This window comes from Microcaecilia unicolor, chromosome 9 (genome assembly GCF_901765095.1).
Source record: "Microcaecilia unicolor chromosome 9, aMicUni1.1, whole genome shotgun sequence".
Classification (NCBI taxonomy): domain Eukaryota; kingdom Metazoa; phylum Chordata; class Amphibia; order Gymnophiona; family Siphonopidae; genus Microcaecilia; species Microcaecilia unicolor.
Genome location: NC_044039.1, coordinates 96,538,048 through 96,565,084, shown reverse-complemented (window position 1 = coordinate 96,565,084; position 27,037 = coordinate 96,538,048). Strand labels below are relative to the sequence as shown.

Sequence of the window (27,037 nt, the reverse complement as noted above, 5' to 3'; positions counted from 1 at the left end):
AAAATTAATTTTCAAATTTTTGTTCTCTACATATTCAATATGAGGTTACAGTGCTACAGTAAGCTTAATTGTTGCAGAGTTAATGAGTTGTTAGCTTTAATTGCTAATAAAAAGGAATAACTTTAAATGATCTAATTAATATTGAAGTGAAATTAAAATATTGGAAAATTTACATTACAGTATGATTATTATGTAATGTTTGGATCAAGAATTTTTGTGTGCCTTTGAGTCATTATATTTGCATTAAAATACAGGAAGAGTCAACACAGGTTCACATAGAGATAGCAGAGGGGAGGGTTTTAGCAAGTTTTTGTTGTTGCTTTGTAACACAAATTTTCTTTTCATTTTTACCAGATTCCTGGATTATTTATCAGATTTATGTGTGTCTAACACCACTGCAATACCAGTGACTCAGGAGCTCATCTGTAAGTTTATGCTGAGTCCAGGAAATGCTGACATTCTCATTCAGACTAAGTATGTATCTTTGATTAAGATATGTTGTTTACCGTTGTTATGACAGCTATTTACACATTTGTATAAAATTCTATGGTATTATTAACTGTGTATTGTTTGTAGGCTTGTTTCAATGCAGATGGACAACCCCTTAGAGTGTGCTGTACTCTCAGATGATATTGATGAAGAGGAAGTGTGGCTGTACTGGATTGACAGCAATAAGGAACCACATGGCAAAGCTATCAGGCATTTAGCCCAAGAAGCCAAAGAAGGCACAAAAGCTGATTTAGAGGTCCTTACCTATTACAGGTATAATTATTTATTTGAAAAATAAGAGAGCATGGCAGATTAGAATTGGTCCCTTAGAAACTTATGGATTGGTATTCAAGAGCACTTACCTGGATAGCAGCATCTGTGACCGCATATCATTATATAGGGTGATTATTGAAACTTACATAGGCACTTATTTTTGAAGCAGATGGATGTCTCAGAGTAGCCAAAAAAAGATCCATCTGCCAAAAACATCCAAATTGCAATTTTTGAAAGGCAGAATTTGGATGTTTTACACTGCAATTTCTCCACATACCAAGGGGGCGTGTTTTGAGCAGGATTAGGGGAGACCCAAAATTAGGATGTCTTTCAGCAATAATGGAATGGGAAGAAATGTCCAAGGCAAAAAGGAAGACATTTTTATCTAGACTTGTTTCAATCAGTGGTGTAGCCAGACTCCCAAGGCCCCCTACTTTGGGCTCAGGCCCCCTCCAAACCTGCAGCACCACCTTAAATGGCTGGTGGGGATGCCAGAGCCCCGTCAGCCAAAGAAATGCAGTGCCTAGGCCACTCCCCTCCTCCTTGCGCTGCTTCTTTAATGCAGAGTTCTGCGGTGTACCTCCAGCTGCTGATGCCGGGATGTCTTGTGCATGCTGAGTTCGTGCATTGTTACTGACCTCCTCCCACCCCCCTAAGAAGTGAAAGTGACAATGGATACCAGGCTGTATTGCAGCTTCAGGTATTATGGCCATTCCTAATAGAGCAGCAAGCAAGTGTAGGGAGTAGCGTAATGGTCAGTGCAGTGGACTTTGAACTTCGGTACCTAGGTGTAACTCTTTTATTTCTGCACAGATATGTGAGCCCTCCCACTGTATTTGCATTTATAAGACTCCTGCAAATGTGATGGCTATTGTAGCGGTGTATCTTTAGGTACAGTAGGTTTTTATCTGTTCCTGGAGGGCTCACAGTAACATATAATGGAATTAAGATGGGATTTGTACCAGGGTCGCATTGTTTAAAGTCCATTGCACTACCACTAGGCTGCAGGGACGTCTGTGTGGTCATTTTTGTACAAATGATGCCAAACAGACATTTTTGATGTTTATATGTTGGATGTTTAATTTTGGAAAATGGTTGTTCATTTTGGACATTTTCAGCATAAGAACGCCTTCCCCACATACTTTTGAACAGGAAATCTTGACATTTTTCCTATTAAAAAGTGCCTGACTTGGACGTTCTTTCAAAAATGCCCCTCATAGACAGTTGAGTGTCTGCTAATAGTCTTGCACCTGAGGAAGTAAATCCTTGTTTGCTAATGCTTTATGTTTTAATAGAGCTGTTAGTATGTAGGGTATCATCGGTCTCGTTGTTGTCATGGTTTTTAAGTATTTGGTGGCAATTGTAATAGACTAGCAATTTTTATTTTATGGTTGTAAAAAATTCTATTATATGGCCCTATTTTTATGAAATGACTTACTTCTAGACACAGGGCTCTGGAGTCGGTACACCAAACCCCTGACTCCAACTCCTACTGATACTAGACTGTATGTTTTTGTTGTTCTGGATCTAAAGTACTGGTAAATAAAACTTGTATTAATCAGTACTTCAGATCCAGGACAATCATATATATAAAATGATAAATTAACTATATATTATTATGTAAGTTTTAATTTTGAAGCTAGAGTTGGTTAGTATATTTTTACTGACTCTGACTGCACCCAAAATTACTTCCAACTCTGACTCTAAGTCCATGACACTTACTTTGACTCCACTGCTCTGTCTAGATGTTTGTACTGTGGCTGATAATCACAAATTTAAGAAAGCTTTAAAAACTTGGGGGCTCTTTTACTAAGTTGTGTTAGGTGCTAATACATGCCCCAACACACATACAGCAAGTCATGCTCACGCATCCTGTGATAACTGCCAAGTATGTACGTGCTAACTGTGAGCTAAAAATAACTTTTTTGGAGGGAACATGCCTGGGAGCAGAGAGTGGGCATTCCTTTGTTAATCAGTTAGCACACAGATATCACATGATTCCTTACTGCCTACAAAATGGGTGAGGGTAAGTGCTCTTGTAAATCTTATTCATGGATGCGCTCTAATGATAGCATTAGCGCATGGCCATTAATACAAAAAATACAAAAAGACTATTTTTACGGAAAAACCAGTGTAAGGGTGCACTAAAGCCACTTTTTACTGTAGCTCAGTAAAAGTGTCCCTTAGTTATTTTCTTACGTATTTATTGATTGTTTTTGAAAAATTTTTCTAGTTTTTATGTTGGTTCTGGATGACAGGGATCGGGGCCTCACTTGGCTTCTTTGCCATTGAGGAACATAATTTTTACCTAAGTGTTGGTAGACCTTACCTTCTCTATTAGAGAGTGTAGGGTGGAGTTACTTGTATTAGAAGCCCTATTGTTTCAATGTCCAATCTATTGTCTGTCACATTCAGTGGTGTGCTGGTAAATTTTTAACAACAGGCTCTCTCCCTGGTCCACCTCGGCGCCCCCCCCTGTCCACCTCTGTGCCCCCCCTGTCCACCTCTGTGCCCCTCCGTCCACCTCTGCGCCCCCCCAAAATTGCAGAGATGGCTATAGCCGGGGGGGGGGGGGGGGGATGCATTACTCTCTCCAGGAAAAAAAAATTTAAGTGATCTCAGGTTCCAATCTAATTCATGTTTAATGTGGGATAAAATGCCATAAATAAGTAAGTAAATATAAACTTTTAATGTTGAGCACCTGATTCTCAAAGTGAACATATTCCAAACACTATAATGAAAATAAAATGATTTTTTTTCTACCTTTGTTGTCTGGTGACTGTTTTTGTGATCATGCTGGCCCAGTATCCGATTCTGCTGCTATCTGTCCTCTTAACTCTGTTTCCAGGGCTTCCTTTCCATTTCTTTCTTTCCTTTCCTCCTTTCTTCTTCATTTCTGGCCCTCAGCTTCTGCCTATTTTCTTCATCCATGTGCAAGTTTTTCTCCTCTCTTCCTTTTCCCTCATCTCATCTCCTTCCTCACTCTTCCCTTCCCTCCATCCATGTCCAGCATTTCTTCTCTCTCCCCTCCTCTCCCCTGCCCTGCATGCACCCATGTCCAGCAGTGACCCTCCTCTCCCCTGCCCTGCATGCACCCATACCCAGCGACCTTCCTCTGCCCTGCCCTGCATGCACCCAGATGTCCAGCAGTGACCCTCCTCTCCCCTGCATGTACCCATGTCCAGCAGTGACCCTCCTTTCCCCTGCCCTTCATGCACCCATGCCCGGCAGTGTACCCTCTTCTCCCCTGCCCTGCCTGCACCCATACCCAGCGACCCCCTCCATCCACCCATGCCCAGCAGCGACTCCCTTTTCCCCCCTGCCACCCCCTCCCAAGTTGTTTCGCGAATTCTTCTTCTCCTCCTCCCTCCCTCCCTCCCGATCTGGTCCCTCACCGCCCGCTTGTTCTTTCAATTCTTCAGGGCAGGCAGTCTTGCCTGCCCGCTTCCAGCGCTGACTGTCCTCCCTTGCCGATTCGCGCTTCAAAATGGCCGCCGAGACTTCAGCCGAAGTCTTGCGAGGCTGCCTCTGGAAGTCTCGGCGGCCATTTTTAAAGCGTGAATTGGCAAGGGAGGACAGTCAACGCTAGAAGCGGGCAGGCAAGACTGCCTGCCCCGAAGAATTCAAAAAACAAGCGGGCGGTGAGGCGGATCCGGAGGGAGGGAGGAGAGCCAGAGCCAGCTCGCAATTTTCAACAACCAGCTCGCAAGCCGGAAGAAAATTTAACAACCAGCTCTTGCGAGCTGGTGCGAGACGGCTCCAGCACATCCCTGTTCACATTTCTCTTTGGGGTATTTAAATTAATATTTACACTTATTGTATACTGCTTTGCTGATAATGATATGAAAGGCAGTACATCAAATACAATAAATCTTTGTATTCTTACTGAAGATTATTTGTTCTTGTAATTTTAAGGTATCAATTAAACCTCTTTGCAAGGATGTGCCTGGATCGTCAGTATCTAGCCATCAATCAGATCTCCACCCAGCTGTCAGTAGACTTGATTCTTCGCTGCATGTCTGATGAAAGCCTTCCCTATGACCTTCGGGCCTCTTTCTGCCGTCTCATGCTACACATGCATGTGGACAGAGATCCCCAGGAATCGGTCGTACCTGTAAGATATGCCAGACTGTGGACTGAAATCCCTACCAAAATTACAATCCATGAGTAAGTAATTAAAAAAACAAACAAAAAACCTCCCACTGCCTAAATAAGTGTAAAATTGTACAGTGCAATATCATAAAAGGCAGTGGTAATTCTAGAAGAATACACAAGTAATGGGCATTCTATTGAAGAACACATATCAATAAATACCATTCATGTTGAGAAACTGAATTGGTTCCATTGTTTGTAATAATTGGTGCATTTTTTCCTATGTGGTTTGAAGGGATATTTTATATGGAGTGAGACATGGCTATAGATAGAGCACTCAGGATTCCTGGATTCTAATTGTGGCTCTAAAACTGTTTGTTCTTGGATAAGTCACTTTACCCCTCTATATTTCAATTTGCATACCTGTAAGTGGGTAATAGTATCAGATTGCACCCCTTTCCTATTGAAAGCTGATATAGGGGTCCTTGTACAAAGGTGTGGGAAAAAGTATCCTTAGCGTATCCTTGTCCTATGCACTACAGCCATCTTCTACTGCAGCAGTAAAATAGCCATTTTCCCATTTTTTAATTAATAGTCATATGCTAAAGTTACCATTAGCGTGGCCACTAAAACAAATTAGCACGTGAGCACTTACCAACACCTATTTTGTATGTGGTAAGAGCTCATGTGTTAATCATGCGCTAATCAGCATGCAGTGCGCTAAGTGATCAGTGCTGGCAAGCCTACTCTATGCCCCCTGCACACCCCATCTGCCATAAAAATGAAAATATTTTTTAGTGCACAGTTTATGCATACTAATCTCAGACTTACCTCAGGACTTCCCACAGTAAGCCCATTTAAGCTTAGTAAACGGACCCCATAGTGTACAAGCCCAGGAGTATTACCTATTCCTTATTCCTCAATTTTGGCTGCATGTATACTGCTGTAGTTCTGTAACTGCAATGGTAATTTCTTTTAAAAGAAAAAACAAGAAAGGGTAGTACCTGGTACAAAAGTAAATGTACCAGGATGAGGCCAGAAACAGCCTCCACCTACTCCTGTTGTAGTGGGGAAAAGGAAATTTTGAAACATCCTAGGTCAGCAACCTAACAGAAAATTAGCACTGTGCGACTATGGAACTTTAGGGGCTCATATTCAAAATAAAAATAATGTCCAAAAAATGTCATAAAGTGGTAGATGGACTTTTTTCTCTCAAAAACCTCGAAGTTGCAATTTTCAGCACTCTGATTTTAGATGTTTTTCTCAACAGTTCGTCTAGATTTCAAAGGGGTGTGTTTTGGGTGGAACATGGGCGGCACCCTAGTCTTTGTATTTTTGGAATGAGTAAAAGATCGATTTACTTTTACTTGTTCTTCACCATTCAGGATTCTGTAGACCTCAGTCATATCTCCCCTCATTTGTCTCTTTTCCAAGCTGATGAGCCCTAACCTCTTTAGCCTTTCCTCATACCGGAGGAGTTTCATCCTCTTTATCATTTTGGTCGCTGTTCTTTGAATATTTTCTAATTCTGCTATATCTTTTTTGAGATACAGTGACCAGAACTGAACGCAATACTCAAGGTGCATCGCACCATGTAGCGATACAGAGGCATTATAATATTTTCAGTCTTATTCACCATCCTTTTCCTAATAATTCCTAACATCCTGTTTGCTTTTTTGGCTGCCACCACACACTGAACAGAAGATTTCAGTGTATTGTCTACAGTGATACCTAGATCTTTTTCTTGAGTACTGACCCCCAAGCAAACCATGATGCTAGGCCTTGTACCTTGAATTGCATGTGGTAATGACCCATAACTTATATGTTTTCCTGGTAATAAGGTTTATCCGTTCCTGCTAATAGAGCTTGTCCATTCTGAGCATGGATATAGTGTTGACATATATATCACACTGCTCACAAGAACGATGTTTCCCAAAAGGAATGTTTATAGTGTCAGAAGAACTAAAATGGGAATGCACTGTTAAACCAGACAAGTTCTTAGGACGGGTATAACACAAGGCTTCTGTTGAAAAACTTCATGTAATTTTAGTATATGCCAATGGTGACATATACTAGCCACCATACTTGTAGCTTTATCTGAGTACGCATATAAGCTCACTGTTCTCTAACTTGTTTCTCCAAGGGTTCTGGTTGTTTTTGTTGCAATAATAATTCTGGGTAAGCGTATAATGCCTGTAAAAAAAAAAAAAAAGAAGCTTGCTTCAGAACCCCATGAGGGTATCCTCTTCTCATAAATTGTCATGTCAAGATATTGGCCTTAGTTGCAATGACTTTGGATTATGATAGAGATTGGCTCTTGAAACTATATTTTAGCTAACATCTTTTAGCTTTTTGCTTTTTGAAGGTGCAGGTTTTTCCTGATTTCGCTAAAGCTACACAAAAACATAGGAGACAATTCTTACTAATGCATCGCAGAGTTTTGGCTCTGGGAAGCTTATTTTTTTCTGAAATTTCCTTGCAAATATATTAGTATCTAATTTCTTGTTTACGACTATCTCTTGTCTTCCTCATCCTTTTTGAGGACTATTTTGGATATCAGCTATTTTATTTGCTGCTTTTTTATGCTTGCTTTGGATGGGCTGGAATGGGCTTTTCAGGGGCTTCAGTGACAACCTTGGACGTTTTAGAACAAGGACAGTGTCGGGCAGACCTCTACGGTCTATGCCCTGAAAATGGCAAGGTCAAATGAAGATCAGGTATACTTATGAAGTATCACATCATATCTTATGCTATAGGTTTCTCTTTTTGGGCAGACTGGATGGACCATACAGGTCTTTATCTGTTGTTATCTACTACGTTACTATGTTATGTTATACTTTTATTCTTGACCAAATTTCTGTAAAAGTATTTGGCTTGGATTTATGTTAAAAATGTTAATAAAGAAAAAGTTTAAAAAAGATAGTGGCCTATTTTTTATATTATAGTGGAACAAATGCTGTGAATACATAAATATTGATTGTTGGGTAATGATTGCCATAATCTAGCAGGATGACAGCTATTATATTGCAAATAATTGTTCCTTTCAATGGGTTTTCTGTACATCATAGTCTCCAATTTAGATTCGGATTTCGTAATTTTTACGTCTGTAGTCATAGAAAAATGCAAATGCGGGTAGGTATAAAGAGTTCAACCAATGCATAAAAGGCTGCAAAGATGTTTCAGAATCTGTCCAAATGAAAAACACATCATCTATAAATCACATCCAAATTTGAATGTATGTAACATAGTAACATAGTAACATAGTAGAGGACGGCAGAAAAAGACCTGCACGGTCCATCTAGTCTGCCCAACAAGACAACTCATGTGTGCTACTTTTTGTGTATACCCTACTTTGATTTGTACCTATGCTCTTCAGGGCACAGACCGTATAAGCCTGCCCAGCACTATTCCCGCCTCCCAACCACAAGCCCCGCCTCCCAACCACCGGCTCTGGCACAGACCGTATAAGTCTGCCCAGCACTATCCCTGTCTCCCACCACTGGCTCTGGCACACTACTACTACTACTACTACTTAACATTTCTAGAGCGCTACTAGGGTTACGCAGCGCTGTACAATTTAACAAAGAGAGACAGTCCCTGCTCAAAGAGCTTACAATCTAATAGACAAGTGAACGGTCGGTCCGATAGGGGCAGTCAAATTGGGGCAGTCTGGATTCATTGAACGGTAAGGGTTAGGTGCCGAACGCAGCACTGAAGAGGTGGCTTTAAGCAAAGACTTGAAGACGGGCAGGGAGGGGGCTTGGCGTAAGGGTTCAGGAAGGTTGTTCCAAGCATAGGGTGAGGCGAGGCAGAATGAGCGGAGCCTGGAGTTGGCGGTGGTGGAGAAGGGTACTGAGAGGAGGGATTTATCCTGTGAACGGAGGTTACGGGCGGGAACATAAGGGGAGATGAGGGTAGAAAGATAGTGAGGGGCAGCAGACTGAGTGCATTTGTAGGTAAGAAGGAGAAGCTTGAATTGAATGCGGTATCTGATCGGAAGCCAGTGAAGTGACCTGAGGAGAGGGGTGATATGAGTATATCGGTTCTGGCGGAATATGAGACGTGCAGCAGAGTTCTGAACAGACTGAAGGGGGGATAGATGGCTAAGTGGGAAGCCGGTGAGGAGTAAGTTGCAGTAGTCCAGGTGAGAGGTAATGAGAGCGTGGACGAGAGTTCGGGTGGTGTGTTCAGAGAGGAAAGGGCAAATTTTGCTGATGTTAAAGAGGAAGAAGCGACAGGTCTTGGCTATCTGCTGGATATGCGCAGAGAAGGAGAGAGAGGAGTCAAAGATGACTCCGAGGTTGCGGGCAGATGAGACGGGGAGGTTAAGGGTGTTATCAACTGAGATAGAAAGTGGAGGAAGAGGAGAAGTGGGTTTTGGTGGAAAGACGATAAGCTCGGTCTTGGACATGTTCAGTTTCAGGTGGCGGTTGGACATCCAGGCAGCAATGTCGGATAAGCAGGCCGATACCTTTGCCTGGGTCTCCGCAGTGATGTCTGGTGTGGAGAGATACAGTTGGGTGTCATCAGCATAGAGATGATACTGGAAACCATGAGATGAGATCAGGGAGCCCAGGGAAGAGGTGTAGATTGAGAAGAGAAGGGGTCCAAGGACCGAACCCTGGGGAACACCAACAGATAAGGGGATGGGGGTGGAGGAAGATCCATGAGAGTGAACTTTGAAGGTGCGGTGGGAGAGATAGGAGGAGAACCAGGAGAGGACAGAGCCCTGGAACCCAAATGAGGACAGTGTGGCAAGAAGTAAGTCATGATTGACAGTGTCAAAAGCGGCGGATAGATCGAGGAGGATGAGGATGGAGTAGTGGCCTCTGGATTTGGCAAGGAACAGGTCATTACAGACTTTAGAGAGTGCTGTTTCTGTCGAGTGAAGAGGGCGAAAACCGGATTGAAGCGGATCGAGGATGGCATGAGAGGAGAGAAAATCAAGGCAGCGGCTGTGGACTGCGCGCTCAAGTGTCTTGGAGAGGAAGGGTAGGAGGGAGATGGGGCGGTAGTTGGAGGGACAGGTAGGGTCTAGTGATGGTTTTTTGAGGAGTGGCGTGACTACAGCATGCTTGAAGGTGTCGGGGACAGTTGCAGTGGAGAGAGAGAGGTTGAGGATATGACAGATGGAGGGGGTGATAGTAGGAGAGATGGTGTTAAGTAAGTTGGTGGGAATGGGATCAGAGGAACAAGTGGTGCATTTTGAGGAGGAAAGAAGGCGGGCGGTTTCCTCCTCGGAGATATCAGGAAAGGAGGAGAAGGAGGTCTGGGTTGGTTGGTTGAGGGAGAGGATTGAAGGGTGAAGAGGAGGAGATGGCTTGGTAGTGAACTCAAGGTTGATCTTTTGCACCTTGTCGCGGAAGTAGTCAGCCAGTGATTGAGGAGAGAGTGAGGGGGGGTGGGTGGGAGCGGAGGGCACTTTGAGGAGGGAGTTAAGGGTGGCGAAGAGACGACGAGGGTTAGAGCTGAGAGAATTAGTCAATTGGGTGTAATAGTCCTGTTTGGCAAGGAATAGTGAGGACTGGAAGGAGGATAGCATGAATTTGTAGTGAAGGAAATCTGAATGGGTGCGAGATTTCCTCCAGAGGCATTCAGCAGATCGGGCGCAGGAGCGAAGGTAACGAATGCAAGGGGTCAGCCAGGGCCGGGGATTAGTACGCCTTGTGGGACGGGAGGTGGATGGTGCAAGGGTGTCCAGAGCAGAGGAGAGAGTGGCATTGTAAGCGGAGACAGCCTCGTCGACAGACTCAGAGGACATGATGGAGGGGAGGAGATTAGAAATACTAATCGTATAAGTCTGTCCAGCACTATCCCCACCTCCCACCACCGACTCTGGCACAGAGAACCATGATAACTTGTACAGATGAACCTCTTCAAATTGTGAAACACATAAATTAGCCATGTTAGGGGCCATGGCTGTACTGGCTATTCCATGAATCTGCACAAAAGAATGGTTATCAAAAGCAAAATAATTATGGCATAATTATATATTTAAATTGTGCTCATTTAGGGTTATCTTTGATAAAATCCTTTTCCCATAGTATATTGAGCATCCTGTTGTCTGTTTGCCTGCCTCTGTTGTTCACATGTCGATGAGATTGTTTGTCTAAAAAAATGAGAGGGGCCAGAACCAGAAGGGAGGGACTCATCTGATTAAATTATTTCTTCAGTTGAGCCACTTGAGCTAGAATCAAAGTTCACTTTTTTGCATCTAAGTCCACTATCCCCTAACTTCATCTATTTATATACTCTGTTAGTCTTTTTCTTAGAAATTTAGCTAGTTTAGTTTTGTGTGGTATCTCCCTAAATCCTTGTAATTTGTTATTAAAACCCTCAATATGCTGGACAAAATTGTCAGGAGACATCTATGTGGAAATTGATATTAAGCATAAGAACTACCAAACTGAGTCAGATCAGTGGTTCACTGTGCCCAGCATTCTGTCTCTGACAGTGGCCAAATTGGGTTACATGGAAGGAGCACTCAAGAGATCATAATTCGTAGACCCATTCACTGCTGTTTTCTTCAAGCTTTGAACAATAAGAGGTGGCATTTACCAAGCTTACATGACTAATAGTTGTTAAAGGACTTGTACTCCTGACGTGCATCCAACTTATTTTTTTAACAACTGATTGTGCTACTGACTTTGATCACCAAAATATTCCACTAATTATTTGTTGGATGAAAAAAACAGTTCCTAAATTTGCCATCAGTTGGTCTCATGGAGTGTCACCTAGTCTAAGTGTGATTTAAAAGTGCATATAAATATTCCTTATCAATATGCTACTCTGATTTTATAAACCTGTTATATCATGAGTGTTGGCTCTTCAGCATCCCAAGCCCCTGTTGGCCGAGAAGCCAACTCCAAGAACAGACTTGGCTGTTCTTTATGGCACCACACAGCTCTGCCATTTGGCTGGCCAAAATACAAATATTTTAATTACTGCAGTAACAAATCTAAGTAAATTTTCCAATGGATAGTGGCATTTGTTTGGATGAACTCAGCTGCCGTGACCCTTTACCTTAGAAAATGAATTACTGACTATAAAATCTCCTACCTTGATGGATTATAACTGTCATGAATTAAAATCTGTGGGCTAAAGGGTCTGTTAATATTTTTAAACAAAAGCAATTGAATCAAATATTCTGAGCAGTAAATCCAGTGAACCAACATTTTGTGTGTTACTTAAAAATTGATGTCTCGTTATGGGCTCCTTTTATGAAGCAGCACTACCGATTAGCATGTGCTGAATCTGAAGAAGAAGCCCATTCAATTCCCATGGGCTTCTTTACATTCAGTGCATACTAATTGGTAGCACCACTTTATAAAAGGAGCCCTATACATGTAAGGAGCTTTCTCTGAGGAGAAACAGGCCTATGATTGTTACATGTGAGTAACGCGATCTGCGTTGCCCAGTCCAGAGCTTGTGACAAGCTCTTTGGAGTGTGAGTTGTGCACCACCATGATGCATGAGTGCCTTCCCGCCCACCACAACAGCGCGGGATCATTAGTTCTGTTTTTTCCACGGTGAGGAGTGGATGCGTTTTCATCTTCTCTCCTCACAACTGTCTGTTTGGTTTTCTACAGAGCCTGGTAGCTAGGGATTCCCACATGTGAGAATGTTGGGCATTCTTGTTCTCGGAGAAAGTGAAGATATTTACCTGTAGCAGGTATTCTCCGAGGACAACAGGCCTATATTCTCACATACCCTCCAATTTCCCCTTGGAGTTGTATCCTCTTTTCTTATATGCATAGCACTAATTGCCCTGTTCCCTCGCGGTGGGCAGTAAGGCATTTATGCATGCATACTGGAGAGTGACTCGCGCTCCAAAATGTTCTGTAAAAGATTGTCACAAGTGTAGACCGGGCAACGCGGATCGCATTACCCACATGTGAGAATATAAGGCCTGCCGTCCTCAGAGAATGCCTGCTGCAGGTAAGTATCTTCGCTTTTTCAAATACTGAGCGTCCTGCTTTTTTTTTTTTTGACAGGTACGATTCCTTTACAGATTCTTCAAGAGATGATATGAAGATGAAATTTGCTTTGACAATGGAATTTGTAGAGGAATATTTAAAAGAAGTTGTAAACCAGCCCTTTCCTTTTGGGGATACTGAAAAAAACAAACTTACATTTGAGGTAAGTTTAAGGGATTTTTTTCACAGTTTACTCAAGATTCTTTAATAACCACTGTAACATTAAGTTAAGTTAAAAAAAGAGATGTTTCTTTCTTAAGAAGGACTTCAAAATGGAATGGAATATAAAATTCCAGAGGATGACAGAAAATGACCAGGTGGCCCATCCAGTCTGCCCAATTAGTCATATTTGAACTGCAAAGTTATATCTCAGTCACTACTCATAGAGACTTGAGTACTTGTAAAATACCACTTTTTGGAGGAATATCTTCATTGTGAGCGTAGTAGGGTGAGAACCTGGGGAACAGGGTTTGATTACCACAGCAGCTCCTTGTGATTCCGGGCAAGTCACTTAACCGTGCATTGCCCCAGGTACAAAACAAAAAGATAAAAACTAATAAAAAAAACAATCTCATGGTGAGCCCACTAGAGACAGAGAAAGTACCTGCATATAATAAATGTAAACTGCTTTTGTTGACAGGCGGTATTTCAAATCCATTACCCTTTATCTTTATTTCATTCATTGGTTCTCTACAATCCATGACTAAATGAGCACACAAAATAAGAATGTAAGAAAAGCCATGCTGTTTCAGACCAAGGTCCATCAAGCTCAACATTCTGTGTCCAGCAGTGGCCAATCCTGGTCAAAAGTACATGGCAGATCTCAAAATCAATGGCACTTTCAAGATCCCAGGGCTTTTATTCTCCTGCCAGTATTTGCTGGTACTAAGTACGGCACCTGTTCTCCCCCTGCTTCAGTCCCTGTGATATAACAGAAAGGGGAGGCTGGATTAGAGAACAGAGAAGCTTTTTTTCTATTTTGATCTGTGCAGCTTTATCCACTTACCCATTCTTCTTCTGTTCCTGCAAGGGAAGGGAAGAAAATGACAGTGAGGGAGGGCTGGACTTAGAATGAAGGCTGGACCTCTTTACTCTGCCTATTCCAGCCTTCATTCTAAACATGTCTTGAAATCTGGTACCAGCAGCGATTAAAGCAGACTCCCTCTGGTCAGCCCTGGGAGTCTTTTCACGCAGCTAGGATGTGGCCGAGGGAAAGCCCTGGAGCTAGCTAGAGGGAGAGAGAGGGAGATACACTGGCCCCAGGATGGGGTGTGAGGGAGGAAGAAGAGGGACAAGGAAACAGAGAAGAAATGCTGGGCATGGAAGGAGTATAGGGACAGAGACACAAAGGGGTAATGCTAGAAAAGGAGTTGAATAGGGACACAGAGGCTCAATAGTGGAAAAGGTGAAGGAAGGGTGCAACAGTAGGTCTGGCAAGGGACTTGGGATGGGGCACTGGGGCAGGGCATGGAGAAGCAAGTGTTGAGTTTTTCTCTGTCAAAAGGTTTGCAGCTCTATTGGGGAGGTGGCACATAGAGCAAGAGAGAGGCATCAGAGTAGGAAAGTGAATGAGAAAGAAGAAAGCAAGAGAGAATTGGAGATGGAAAAGGGAGAGAGGAAGGCACCTGTGTTTTTGTGTGTGTATTGAGAAGAAAGAGAGAGAAGGTGAGATAGTGAGGAAAAGAGGAGACAGAAAAATCTCTAATAGTGCCTCACTCTCAACTTCTGTCCACTGGTGCATTTGTTCCCCTTACATTGGCGCTTTTTCTTCTTCATCAACTCCCAGCAGCCATGCACGGTTGCCCTTTTCCCTTTCTCCCTTCCTTCCCTCAGTTATGCTTTTGGCAACAAAGGAGGCATCAGCAGCTAAAAGCACTAATTAGCCTTGTGTTTTCTGCTATGGGAGTGAGGATAGGAAAAGGAAGAATTGGTTAGGATTGCAAAACAAAAGATAATAAAGTTATAGGCTATATCATGGTCTTCATTTGCACTTCTGCTACCTTAAAACCTGGTAGTTTTGTAATATAAAATGTTCAAGCTTAAGCTTAAAATGAAGAATACATCTGTGCTTTGAGATTGTAAACTGGTGGTAAGGTCATATGTCTTCATTATTTTTTTTTTATTCTTTAGGTTGTGCATTTGGCTCGTAATCTTATTTACTTTGGATTTTATAGCTTTACCGAGCTGCTTAGATTGACCAGAACACTACTGGCTATCCTGGATATTGTTCAGAGTCCAATTTCAACATACATTGAAAGAATAAGCAAATTTCATGATGGAGGTAAATAACATGCATATCATTGCTAGATATGATAATCCATTTTACATACAATATATTTATTTTTAATTATAATTTGAAGGTTGTCTTTTATTAGTGCTTCAGTGATACAAAGGTAGTAAAGAATTTCCATGTGAACAAAAATGTTTTCTTTACATTACATATTGCATACAACGAAGCCGAGTTGCCCAGTTCCAGGTTGTAGATTTTGGAACAGTTCTGGATTTCTGACCACCTCATCCTTATGAGACTTGTAGCACTGATTTTAATGGGCAGGGCCAGGCACTACACATCCCACGCTGCTTTATGATGTAAGTTCAAAAATAGGACTGTCCAGAAAGTCTCCAGGAAGAGCAAAAGCAAAGGGAATGAGGAGTGGGGCCTAGAGTAGTGCAACTCAATTTAGAGGCTCACTCTCAATGTAGCTTGGCAGCAGCTAAGCATAATGGAAAAAGCCTACCCAGTGTAAGTCTTTCAAATGGTCCCTTCTTTCCACTTCTTTGTGGTATTGCACTGTAAAGCAGTAAGTTTTATTTTCCATAAGATATATATATATATTTTTTTTTTCTTTTCCAACTTTCTCCTGTTCCTTCCAAGCAGGGGCATGGTCAGACCTGATATTTTTTTTGAGGGGGGGCACTAGGCATATTGGTGTGAGTAATGCTTGGTATACTCCTAAATAATGCCTTATAGTACACTTGATAACATATTTCTAAGTAAAAAGTCTGTCCTGCATCAACATAAACAATGTGCACACTTATGGAAACTTTGGAAGCACTGACATTTTTACATTTTTTAAATGAAGTTGCATTATCCCAACCTCTCAACACATATCACAGTATCCTGGAAAATAATTACTGCAGTGGCACATATCCCTCAACTTTACTACTGTAGGGAGCAAAATACATGATCACATTCTATCCCAAATAAAACCCACAAATAAATTATCTGGATGCCCAAGAAAATTTAAAACCTTGTGGGACAACAATGAGCTCTATTTTCAAAGCACTTAGACTAACAAAATTACATAGAGGCATTTTTCAAAGCACTTACACTTATAAAGTTAGATAGCAACCTATGGAACTTTGTAAGTCTAAGTGCTTTAAAAATGAGCCCCTATATTTATTTTATTTATTTGTTGCATTTGTATCCCACATTTTCCCACCTATTTGCAGGCTCAATGTGGCTTACAATTTTCTGTCATGGCTTTCGTCATTCCAGAGTGCAGATAACAGTTGATATTATATGTGGAGGGGCATAATCGAACGCAAACGCCTATCTCCATGGGCGTTTATCTCTGAGAACAGGTCCGTGAAGGGGTGGGCCGAACCGAATTTTCGAAAAAATGGACGTTTTTGAGCTGGGCGTTTGTTTTTTTTTTTAGCAATAATGGAAACTAAAAACGCCCAGCTCAAAAAATGTCCTAATCCGAGCCATTTGGTCGTGGGAGGGACCAGGATTGGTAGTACACTGGCCCCCCTGATACGCCAGGACACCAACTGGGCACCCTAGGTCAGTGCGGTGGACTTCAGAAAAAGCTCCCACATGCATAGCTCCTTTACCACGGGTGCTGAGCTCCCAACCCCCCTCCCCCAAAACCCACTACCCACAAATGTACAACACTACCATAGCTCTTAGGGGTGAAGGGGGCACCTACATGTGGGTACAGTGGGTTTTGGAGGGTTCCCATTTACCAGCACAAGTGTTACAGGTAGGGGGGGATGGGCCTGGGTCCACCTGGCTGAAGTGCACTGCGGTACCCACAAAAGGTGCTCCTGGGACCTGCATACATGCAGGCCTCTAGGACTTGTTGCTGCTGTATAACATTGTCACAGCAGTTGACACCTGAAGACTAATCTCTCCGAAAACGTCCTTTATTGGAATAACCGCGTTTACTCACAGTTAACTGCAGATCAGAGGTTGTGCCCCACTGGCAACGAGTCTCCCTGGTAATGAGATGAGCAGTAGGTCAGATCTGGCAGAATGCTATACAATGCCCTCTTTCAGCCACATTCAAGGTAATAACTAAGTTGTCTAACGTGGCTAACACAGGAAAGGGAACTAAAACTGGCTTACAAAAATGGCCACTACCGCATGGACTACAACAGGAAACACAACAGGGCACACTCTGACCCAGTAGGCAGGGGGAAAAGCACCATGGGAGAAGAGCCTACCAACTACCAACATCGTGAGACTGTAACACAAGCTAACACAATACCCTACACCCACCACAATGCAATGCTGATGTGACCCTGTACTGCACCCGAGAGCCACATCTGACCCAGGGAAAGGCTGTGACAGGATCAAACACATTCTGCTGTCATGGAGGTGGGTACGGCATTTGAGGCTGGCATACAGGCTGGAAAAAAAGTTTTTAAAGTGGGATTTTTTTTGGTGGGAGGGGGTTAGTGACCACTGGGGGAGTCCGGGGAGGTCATCCCCGATTCCCTCCAGTGGTCATCTGGGCAGTTGGGGCACTTTTTTGGGACTTGTTCGTGAGAGAAAAGGGTCCAAAAAAAGTGACCCAAAATCGCGGTCAAAATGCCTTTTTTTTTCGACTATCAGCTACAGATGCCCATCTCTCCTCAGCTGATAATCACGCCCCAGTCCCGCCTCCACCATGCCTCCGACACGCCCCCGTCAACTTTATTCATTTCCGCAACGGAGTGCAGTTGGAAGCGCCCAAAATCAGCTTTCGATTATACCGATTTGGGCGCCTTTGCGAGAAAAACGCCCATCTCCCGATTTGGGTCGAAATATAGGTGTTTTTCTCTTTCGATTATAAGCTGGATAGTAAACTATGAAACTTCAAGTGCTTTAATTGCTTTCAAAATGAGCCCCAGTGACTCCAGTCAACTTATTAGTGGAACATAACCACCGAGACATGTTATGGTCACATTTTCAATATGATAATACTAGAGCCCAGCTAAGGAACAGGTTATTTTGAATTAGTCTTCACTGGACCAAACTTGCTTTCCTTGTGCCATCACCATCCAGCTGGATAGGCAGTGTCTTAAAAGGTGGAGGATAAAGGAATTTTTTTTTTTTGCATTTATATCCCACATTATCACAAGCAAATTCGGGTTCAGTGTGGCTTACATTTGAAAATACAGCGAGACAGAATAATAGAATTCAGTTATATCATGGGAGCGAATAGATGTTACGTCTGAAACATTTAACAAAGTTGAGATTAGCATATGTACCCAACTGGGCATTTAAAAGTCTGTCCTTTAATGATGCCGCATGTTCAGGAATCATAGCCATATAAAAATGCACACGCCAGAACAGGCATGTATACAGTATATACATTGCAAAGGTAAACAGCAACTTTTACAGAGTACATCCAAAGCTTATTTTTTATTTTCTCATTTCCATCTTCCAAAATTCTAGACAGCAGATGTACAGATCAGGGGAAAACATCTTCATGAATACAAGGGGTCCCTATAACCAGCCCCTCCAAATGACACAACGGTTTATAATTTAGAACTAATTACTCAATGCTTTCCCTGTGTACATCCACATGCTGCAAAGCCAGCACATTTGAAAATATAAACGAGATCAAATAAAAATGTTACCAACAATAAAGGACGACAACGTGGATAGAGCAGCTCATAGGTTTGCTTGCTTTGTTTTGGATGAATGGGGATGATCGACAGTTGCGCGAAGGAGAGGGAAAGGGAGACCAACCTAATTGGCTTCAGTTTTTTGACGTCTCCTGTTCTGGCTCCCTGCACTGCTGGCCTACTTCAATTTTCTAGGCCGCTGGCAGAGTCAGTAAGGTAAACACACTGTGTTCGGCAGCCCCAGAGGCTTTCCCTCTGTTGCAGCGTCCCACCTAGGTTGGTAGGAAATTGTAGCAGAGGGAAAGCTTCTGGCCCACTGAATGCAGTGTGTTTACTTCACTAATACTGCCAGTGGCCCGGAAAGTTGAAGGACAGTGATGCAGGGAGCAGGAGGGCAGCTAGTAGTGCCTAAAGCACAAGCACTTGACTGGCCATCAGGATTGGGGGCTCTGAGGCTGGAAAGGGGATCTTGAGCTCCCAAGGCCCCCTGTATCTACACCACTGCTTCGAAGTTGCTGTCACGGTCAGTCTAGCAGCACTTAGGCAGTGACAGACAAAGGTTTTCTGTGGCTGAGTCAGCACTGATATGTCTGGTAGGCAAAAAAGATCCCTGGATCTCAAGGGACCCTAAGCCCTCTGACCCTACCCATTTGAAAGTGAATACTCTTCCAATATGCTTTGTCCTTAGGGCATAGCCACCAAATATAGGGGGATCTTTTACTAAGGTATGCTAGTGTTTTTAGGTTGCGCTAAACCCTGAGATTCCCATAGGAACATAATAGGCATCTCAGCATTTAGCGCCAAGTGATTTTTAGCACGAGTTAAAAACGCTAGCGCACCTTAGTAAAAGACCCCCATATTCTAATGTACCTTTGACCTCACACTGTCTCCAACAGGCAGAGGCAGTTTGTGAAAACCAGTGGTGTCGTACCAGTGGAGTCAAGTACCAGTGATACATTAATTTAGCACTGTTTTCTTGGACAGTAGATGCTGTTGATATGATAGCCAGTAAAAACTCCATAGTATTCCGCTCAGGCATTTCATAACTTATACCCAGTTGCTCCCATTTGCGTCTCTATCTGCCATATGGTAACCCTAGATTATCCCAAAACCTGACTGGCTGTGGGGTCCCCAAGACAGGTTTATTAAACAACTAGTAAAAAAGGCCCGTTTCCAAAACAAATGAAACGGGCGCTAGCATGTGTTTTTTTTTTTTGTTTTCTTTTCTTTTTCTGTTTGATATTAAGGGATATATTTTTTTTTAAAAGGAAAAGAGTTTTTTTTTAAAGTTGTAAAGTCTGTATGAGTGTTCGTGGTTTTGAGGGGGGGTTGTGGGGGGTCTATGGGTGTATGCTATTTTTTGGGGGGGGAGGGGTGTTTGTGGGGTAGGGTAGCGTTGTTCTGTATGAGTGTTTGTGGTTTTGAGGGGGGTTGTGGGTGTCTGTGGGTGTGTGTGCCATTTTGTGGGGGGGTGTTTGTAGGGGGGTATTTGTGGGGTAGGGTTGTTCTGTATGAGTGTTTGTGTTTTTTTTTGGGGGGGGGATTATGGGAGTCTGTGGGTGTTTGTAAGAGAGATGTAGGTTTTTCCTGTTTCAGTTTTTGTATTAAGGGGGTTGGGGGAGGGAGTGTGTGTGTATGAGTGTGAAAGCAAGATGTTGTCTGTCCATGGCAGTGTGTGGCATTTTGGGTGGTGGGCAGTTTGGTTGTATGTATGTGTGTTAGTGAGTGATGCTGATTGTCCATATTAGATGTGGGGTTTTTTTGTGGCTGGTATGGGGTGATTCTCTGCGTGTGAGTGTGATACAGTAATCTTAATTCAGCAGGGCACTCTGATGTGGTATTTGTAGGCACTTGTATTTTTGTTGAAACCAGAGGGATCCGTTGCAGGCAGGCAGTAGGAGTAGATATGGGTTTTTTTCGAGTGTGGAATGTGGGTGGTGTTCTGTAGGGGGGGACGGGGCTGAGGGCGCATGTATCTGGAGGTCTCCTTGTAGGCACTGATTTCAGCTGGGCACTCAGGTGGGCTGTGATCCGTTTTTTTAGGGGGGGTTGGGCGCCGGAGGTTTCCGTTCGGGTGGTTTTTTTGGGGGGGAGGGTTGGTTTGGTTTTAGTGTGGAATGTGGGTGGCGTTCTGTAGGGGGGGCAGGGCTGAGGGCGCATGTGTTTGGAAGTCTCTGTTGTAGGCACTGAACGCCGGCTTGGAGAGTCACCGCATGAACAGCTTGCAGAGTAAGGTCCGCGATGTAGTGGTTGTTTAGTGGCGTTCTTCGTCCGCGCTTTCCTCACGGTTGGTCCCCGTGCTGGTAGCTACCCCCTCCTCAGGAGGGGGCGGGACTCGTGTGTGTTTTTTTTTTTTTCCTGAACGCCGCTGCATTTTCTTTGCTGTCCCACTCCTGCTCCTCTGCAGCACCGGTCCCATTCGAAGGCTTGGTGGTTTCTAAGTCCATGTGAGTGTTTGGGAGGTGGAACCGTACTTTGTGTGCATCACCTGAGGCACAGCCAATCAGCAGCGCGTGGGCGGGGCAAACACTGATGTTCAAAAAGTGGTCTCTGCTGCCTCACTTTAGAATGTTGGGAAAGTGAGGCTTCATTAGAATGTTGGAGGTGCGTTTTATATAGAGAGATTTTAGTGCAGTGATGTGTATGTAGAGATCTGTAGTGCTTATTATAGTGGTTACTGTTCTCACGGTATATTAGGCTGACATTTGGTCATTTGATTATAATGGTAAGGTGCCTGTATCAAGCTACAACTGTAGTACAGTGCTTTAGGAAGGTGCAGCGAAGGCGACTAAAATGATAGTGGGATGGGACAACTACCCTATGAAGAAAGACTAAGGAGGCTAGGGCTTTTCAGCTTGGAGAAGAGACGGCTGAGGGGAGACATGATAGAGGTATATAAAATAATGAGTGGAGTGGAACAGGTGGATATGAAGCGTCTGTTCACGCTTTCCAAAAATACTAGGACTAGGGGGCATGCGATGAAACTGCAGTGTAGTAAATTTAAAACAAATTGGAGAAAAGTTTTCTTCACCCAACGCATAATTAAACTCTGGAATTCGTTGCTGGAGAACGTGGTGAAGGCGGTTAGCTTAGCAGAGTTTAAAAAGGGGTTAGACGGTTTCCTAAAGGACAAGCCCATAAACCACTACTAAATGGACTTGGGAAAAATCCACAATTCCAGGAATAACATGCATAGAATGTTTATACGTTTAACACCTCTTTAACATTGCTTTTGATTCATAACCACTTGTAACCACTCGCCTCCACCTACCCTCCTCTCCTCCTTCCTGTACACATTAATTGATTTGATTTGCTTACTTTATTTTTGTCTATTAGATTGTAAGCTCTTTGAGCAGGGACTGTCTTTCTTCTATGTTTGTGCAGCGCTGCGTACGCTTTGTAGTGCTATAGAAATGCTAATTTGTAGTAGTAGTAGTAGTAGTAGGAAGCTTGCCAGGTGTCCTTGGCCTGGATTGGCCGCTGTCGTGGACAGGATGCTGGGCTCGATGGACCCTTGGTCTTTTCCCAGTGTGGCATTACTTATGTACTTATGTAGGAAAATCTCGTCATATAAAGGTGGTTAATAAATCAAGAAAAATAAATAATAAAATCCTTACCCGCATTGTTTTCTCCAGTTTTCTTCATTTACATACTCTTTGAAACATTTGGGTCCCGTTTACTAAAATGTGGTAAGTTTTGTGCTTGTCGCATGTTTAAATCAAAACTTAATGTGCTGCAAGTTCAAAGCCCTTGTGGTAAAAGTAGGGAGGCATACCCAGAATCTGCCTTGCATTTAGTGTACAGGGCACACAGTTAATGCTCAGACACTGTGTTACATGCCTGGACAGATAGCATGAGCCCTCCTCACTATCAGTCCTGGCATGTAATGCAGTGGCTGTTGTTAACACACAAGACAGCTACCCATGATGGTGCTACCCATCACAACCCCCCTCCCCTCATATACTGTCCCGACCACCCCCTGATCACAATCTGAATCCCCTGCCCCCCCCCCCCCCTGCGATCAGAGTCCCAATCTGTGTTATATATTTTTATGATTTGTCAAATGTTGTTATCCACATTGACAGTGTTTGCCTTGGATCTGCGTGATGCCAGTGTTCAGCAAATATAGTGAATATATATTTGTTTCTCTTCTTTTCCTTCTTGTAAAGAGAGTTATTTTTAGTGCAATGATTTGTAACTCTTTATAATGGCTGAAAAAGGAGGAAGAATGTGCAATCTTCAGGTGTTCCATTTTCCTAATTGCTACTTTTTATTGTTGAGAAACGACCAACAAATTTGTACTGATAAAACACCTGGGTCTCCTGTAAAGTGTTCCTATTCTCTAATTGCCTTTCTTTAATGTTGGGAAGCTATGGGTATAAACGCATTTACATTTAAGTAGATGAAGTAGTTAAAGCAACAGCTCAGTGTTGCAGAGAAAAGTTTTCAGCTTTTACTTTGAATCAGTGAATATGAACTATTAGAAATCACAACAATGACAACAAAACTCATTTTAAATTCATGCTAGTGTATGCTGGGGTTTTTTTCCCCTGCCTTCCCAGGCAGCTTGCTAATTCTTGTTCGTTGGCATTGCAAGTGATAAGAAAGCACAGAAAATTGAACATAGGGACTCCCAACCAGTTGAGTATTTAGGATACCCACAACAAATAAATATACCATATATTTGCCTACAGTGGAAGCAGTACATGCAGATATGTTATACATATTCATTTTGGATTTCCCGAAAACCTGACTGACTAGAGGAGCAATGTGAACATTGGGGAACCACTGTAGTTTGTGCTTTTTATTTTTATTTTTTAAACCTTTTCTCTTAAAGATCAATGGGATATGACTCTAACAATATGTTGCTCCACACAGCATCAGCAGCTAGAGAATTTTGGGATGAGGTTGAGACTGATTTGTTTGGCCCCTCAAACCAGAAAGGTGTTTCACTGCCTCCAATATGCAGAAACTACCAAAGAGAAGAGGATGGCAGCATAGTTAACTTTTGAAAGATTCTTTAATAATCACAGTCTTTTCTAATTTTATCTTGACTTCAAAATATTTGTAAACATTTCTGGATCTGAAGGCATGTACATTTTGATTTTACCAAATTTGCTGTTGCTAGTCTTTCAGTGGACTCAGGACCTTGAACTTCTATAGTGAGTCTCCTTTTACCATATATTCATTCAGCTTAAACCTAGTATTTCAGTACTAGAGAGAAGACACAGCTCTTAATCCAAATTGTTCTCTTTAATGCAATTCATCAGAAAAATAAGGAAAAAACAGAAACTTACATTCAGATACGCTGGAATAAGAGGTCTATTATTACAGATTTGTGTCTGTTTCTGTGACCAGCCCTTCTGACCCACACGGAGAGGGGGCTGGGCAGAGGACACGTTACTGGGAATGTGTAAATTCTTAAAGGTAAAGAATCACCATGAATTTCTAAGGCCTGCAAATCAAGCACTAGGATTACTGTCTCAGCATGGAGAGGTTCAGGTCTCTCAACATGCTGGCACCCTAACAGTTGCTTTCCTTCTCTTCATGAGAACTACCTAGGCAGGCAGGCTGGTAGACCAGCAGGCATTCAGTGGGAGAGGGGGAATCTTCTCTTCCCAGCATGCATAGGTCAGCCAAGCAAACCAGAATAAGGACTAAAATCTCCAGACAATGTAATCTGTTACACACAAACAGCAAAATCTGCTCCCATGCAATGGGGGCAGAACATTTAGGGATTTTGGATTTAGATCATGCCTTTTCTAGTTGTTGCTCAATATGAGTTACCGTCAGGTACAGGTATTTCTGTGTTCTCAGAGGACTTACAATCAGTTTTACCTTAGGCAAAAGAGGGGGCGACAGTGGGATTTAAACCCTGACTTCTGTGGTTCTTAGCCTACTTACTAATCATTAGGCTACTCTACCACTCTTTCAACTTTACCTTGGATTTTCAGTGTCTTCCAGCAGGACATATGAAGGGCAATTTTATAATCTTGGCATCCACAATTCTGCACCCCTTGAATGTGTAAATGTCTAGAATACTAGTAAAAGTGCCAGCAGGGAAAGGGTGACCCTGGATGTTGTGCTCACAAATAAAGAAAATGTTTCTAATGTCTGGGTGGGTGCCCACCTAGGTAACAGTAATCATCACGTGACATGGTTGATATAAGAGCTAAAGCAAAGTACAGAGACGCACAAAGCTTTGGGGATATTGTTTGTCTCTGACTTTTCTGTTAAACCCCAGTTTCAGCAGCTGATTCAAAGCTCTTTTTAAAAATTGCATATCTTGAGTAGGTTGTGGCGGTTGCTGCCAAAAATGGATTTTGTAAGAGTGGTGGAGGCCTTGGTTTTAAGTGGTCTAGATTACTGCAGTATTGTTTATCTGGGGTTGCCTGCTACCTATATCCAATCATTGCAGGTGGTACAAAACTCTGCCGTGTGGCTAATTTTTGGTTTGCCTAAATTTGAATATATTTTAATATATCTGAAAAGATTGTGATGTTTTCCTTTTACGTATCAGGTAAAGTTTAAATTGTTAATGTTGGTTTACTGTGCTAGAATCGTGCCCTTATTGTGTATGGCTTTTTTTCCCCCCTTGCTAAACAAACATAACTTTCTGTTTGGAGGTATGCATTTCTTTTATGGGATGTTAATGAGGCATACTATATAGATTGTCTTTTATTGAGTTTATGACAGTGGTATTTATTTTGTATATTTTATTAGGTATGTTTTCTTTGTACCTTGCCCTGGATAAGGGCAGGCTATAAATATTACATCTAAATTTCAAACAAGCTCACTTTAGTAGAAAGGGGGAATACCTGAAGAAAGAGCTGTTGGGATGGGTAGGAATAGGAGAAGGACAGTGGTCCAAGCTGAAAACAGCTATAAATATGGCAGCAGTTCTTTATATATGGAAAATAGCTGTACTGAATATTCATATTTGATTTGATTCGGTCCCAAATTCATTATTTGTATTCAGCTGATTAGTGGTTTAAATTAATCTGGGGCTCTACTGTGCTAAATAGTACCGAAATAGACACTTGATCTCTGGTTTCACATTTCTTCTTTTTATTATTTGTTATGTTAAACTCAATGCCAATTATTCATATTCGGTATTCGCCTGAATAATATTTTTCATTATTCGTATTTGGCCAAATAGAAAAATATGCTATTCGGTACAGCTCTAATGGAACATAAACAAAAGCAAGAGAAAAAGGAAACATATGGTTCTCCAAACAAGTGGCTGAAAAAATAAAGGCAGAAGAGACAGCATTCAAGAAATACAGAAGAATGCAACAAAAGGAAGACAGAGAAGATTACTGGGTAAAACTTGAAGTAAAGAGACAAATAGGTTTAGCAAAGGCACATGTGAAAGAAAAAATGGCTAAGATGTAAAGAGACATGACAAATTCTTTTTTTTAGATATGTTGGAGAAAAGAGGAAGGCTAGAAATGGAATTGTAAAACTGAAAGTTGTTGAGTCCCGCTATGTGGAGAGTGATGAGGACAAAGCGGATGTGCTAAACAAATACTTCTGTATTTATGGAGGAAAATCCTGAAGAAGGACCACAGATAGCTGCCAAGGGTATATATGTGAATGGAGTGGATATTGCACCATTCAAGGAAGAAAGTATGTATGATCAACTTGAAAAACTGAACGTGGACAAAGCCGTGGGGCCAGATGGGATGCATCCCATAATATTGAGGGAACATGGAGAAATCCTGGCAGGACTTCTTAAGGATTTATTTAATAGATCTTTGGAAATGGGAGAGATTCCACAGGATTTGTGACGAGTGGATGTGGTCACTCTTTACAAAAATGGGAACAAAGAGCCAAGTAAGTCTCACTTTGGTGGTTGGAAAACTAAAGGAGACAAATGCAAAAGGATTGTGAACTTCCTAGAATTCAGTAGGTTGCAAGATCTGTGGCAACATGATTTTACTAAAAGAAAATCTTGCCGAATGAATCTGATTGATTGCTTTGACTGGGTGACCAGAGAACTAGATAACGGACATACGGTAGATGGAATTTACTTGAATTTCACCAAGGTCTATGATACAGTTCCTCATAGCAGGCTCCTGAATAAGCTGAGATAGCTAAAGTTAGGAACCAAGGTGGTGAACTGAATTGGAAACTGGTTGACAGATAGATGACATAGGGTGGTGCTGAATGGAGTTTACTCTAAGGAAAGGAAGGTGAGTAGTGAAGTGCTTCAGGGATTGTTACTGGGACTGATTCTGTATGTATTGGTGAGCAATGTTGCCGAAGGGGTAAAAGGAAAAGTTTGCCTTTTTGTGGATGACAAAAATATCTAACAGAGTGGATACTACAGAGGGAGTAGATAACATGAGAAGGGATTTACAAAA

At 42.3% G+C, this 27,037-nt stretch overlaps 1 protein-coding gene across 2 annotated transcripts in view; it reads left to right on the top strand.

The window, feature by feature from the left end:
* The window catches only part of LOC115477466 (inositol 1,4,5-trisphosphate receptor type 2), an 801,768-nt gene that overhangs the window by 309,925 nt on the left and 464,806 nt on the right, over nt 1-27,037 (top strand). For both annotated transcript variants that reach the window (XM_030214365.1, XM_030214364.1), the window contains exons 16-20: nt 355-474; nt 577-762; nt 4,678-4,929; nt 12,849-12,993; nt 14,961-15,111. In XM_030214365.1, coding sequence (XP_030070225.1) covers nt 355-474; nt 577-762; nt 4,678-4,929; nt 12,849-12,993; nt 14,961-15,111 — 854 coding nt within the window. The remainder of the gene's footprint in view (nt 1-354; nt 475-576; nt 763-4,677; nt 4,930-12,848; nt 12,994-14,960; nt 15,112-27,037) is intronic.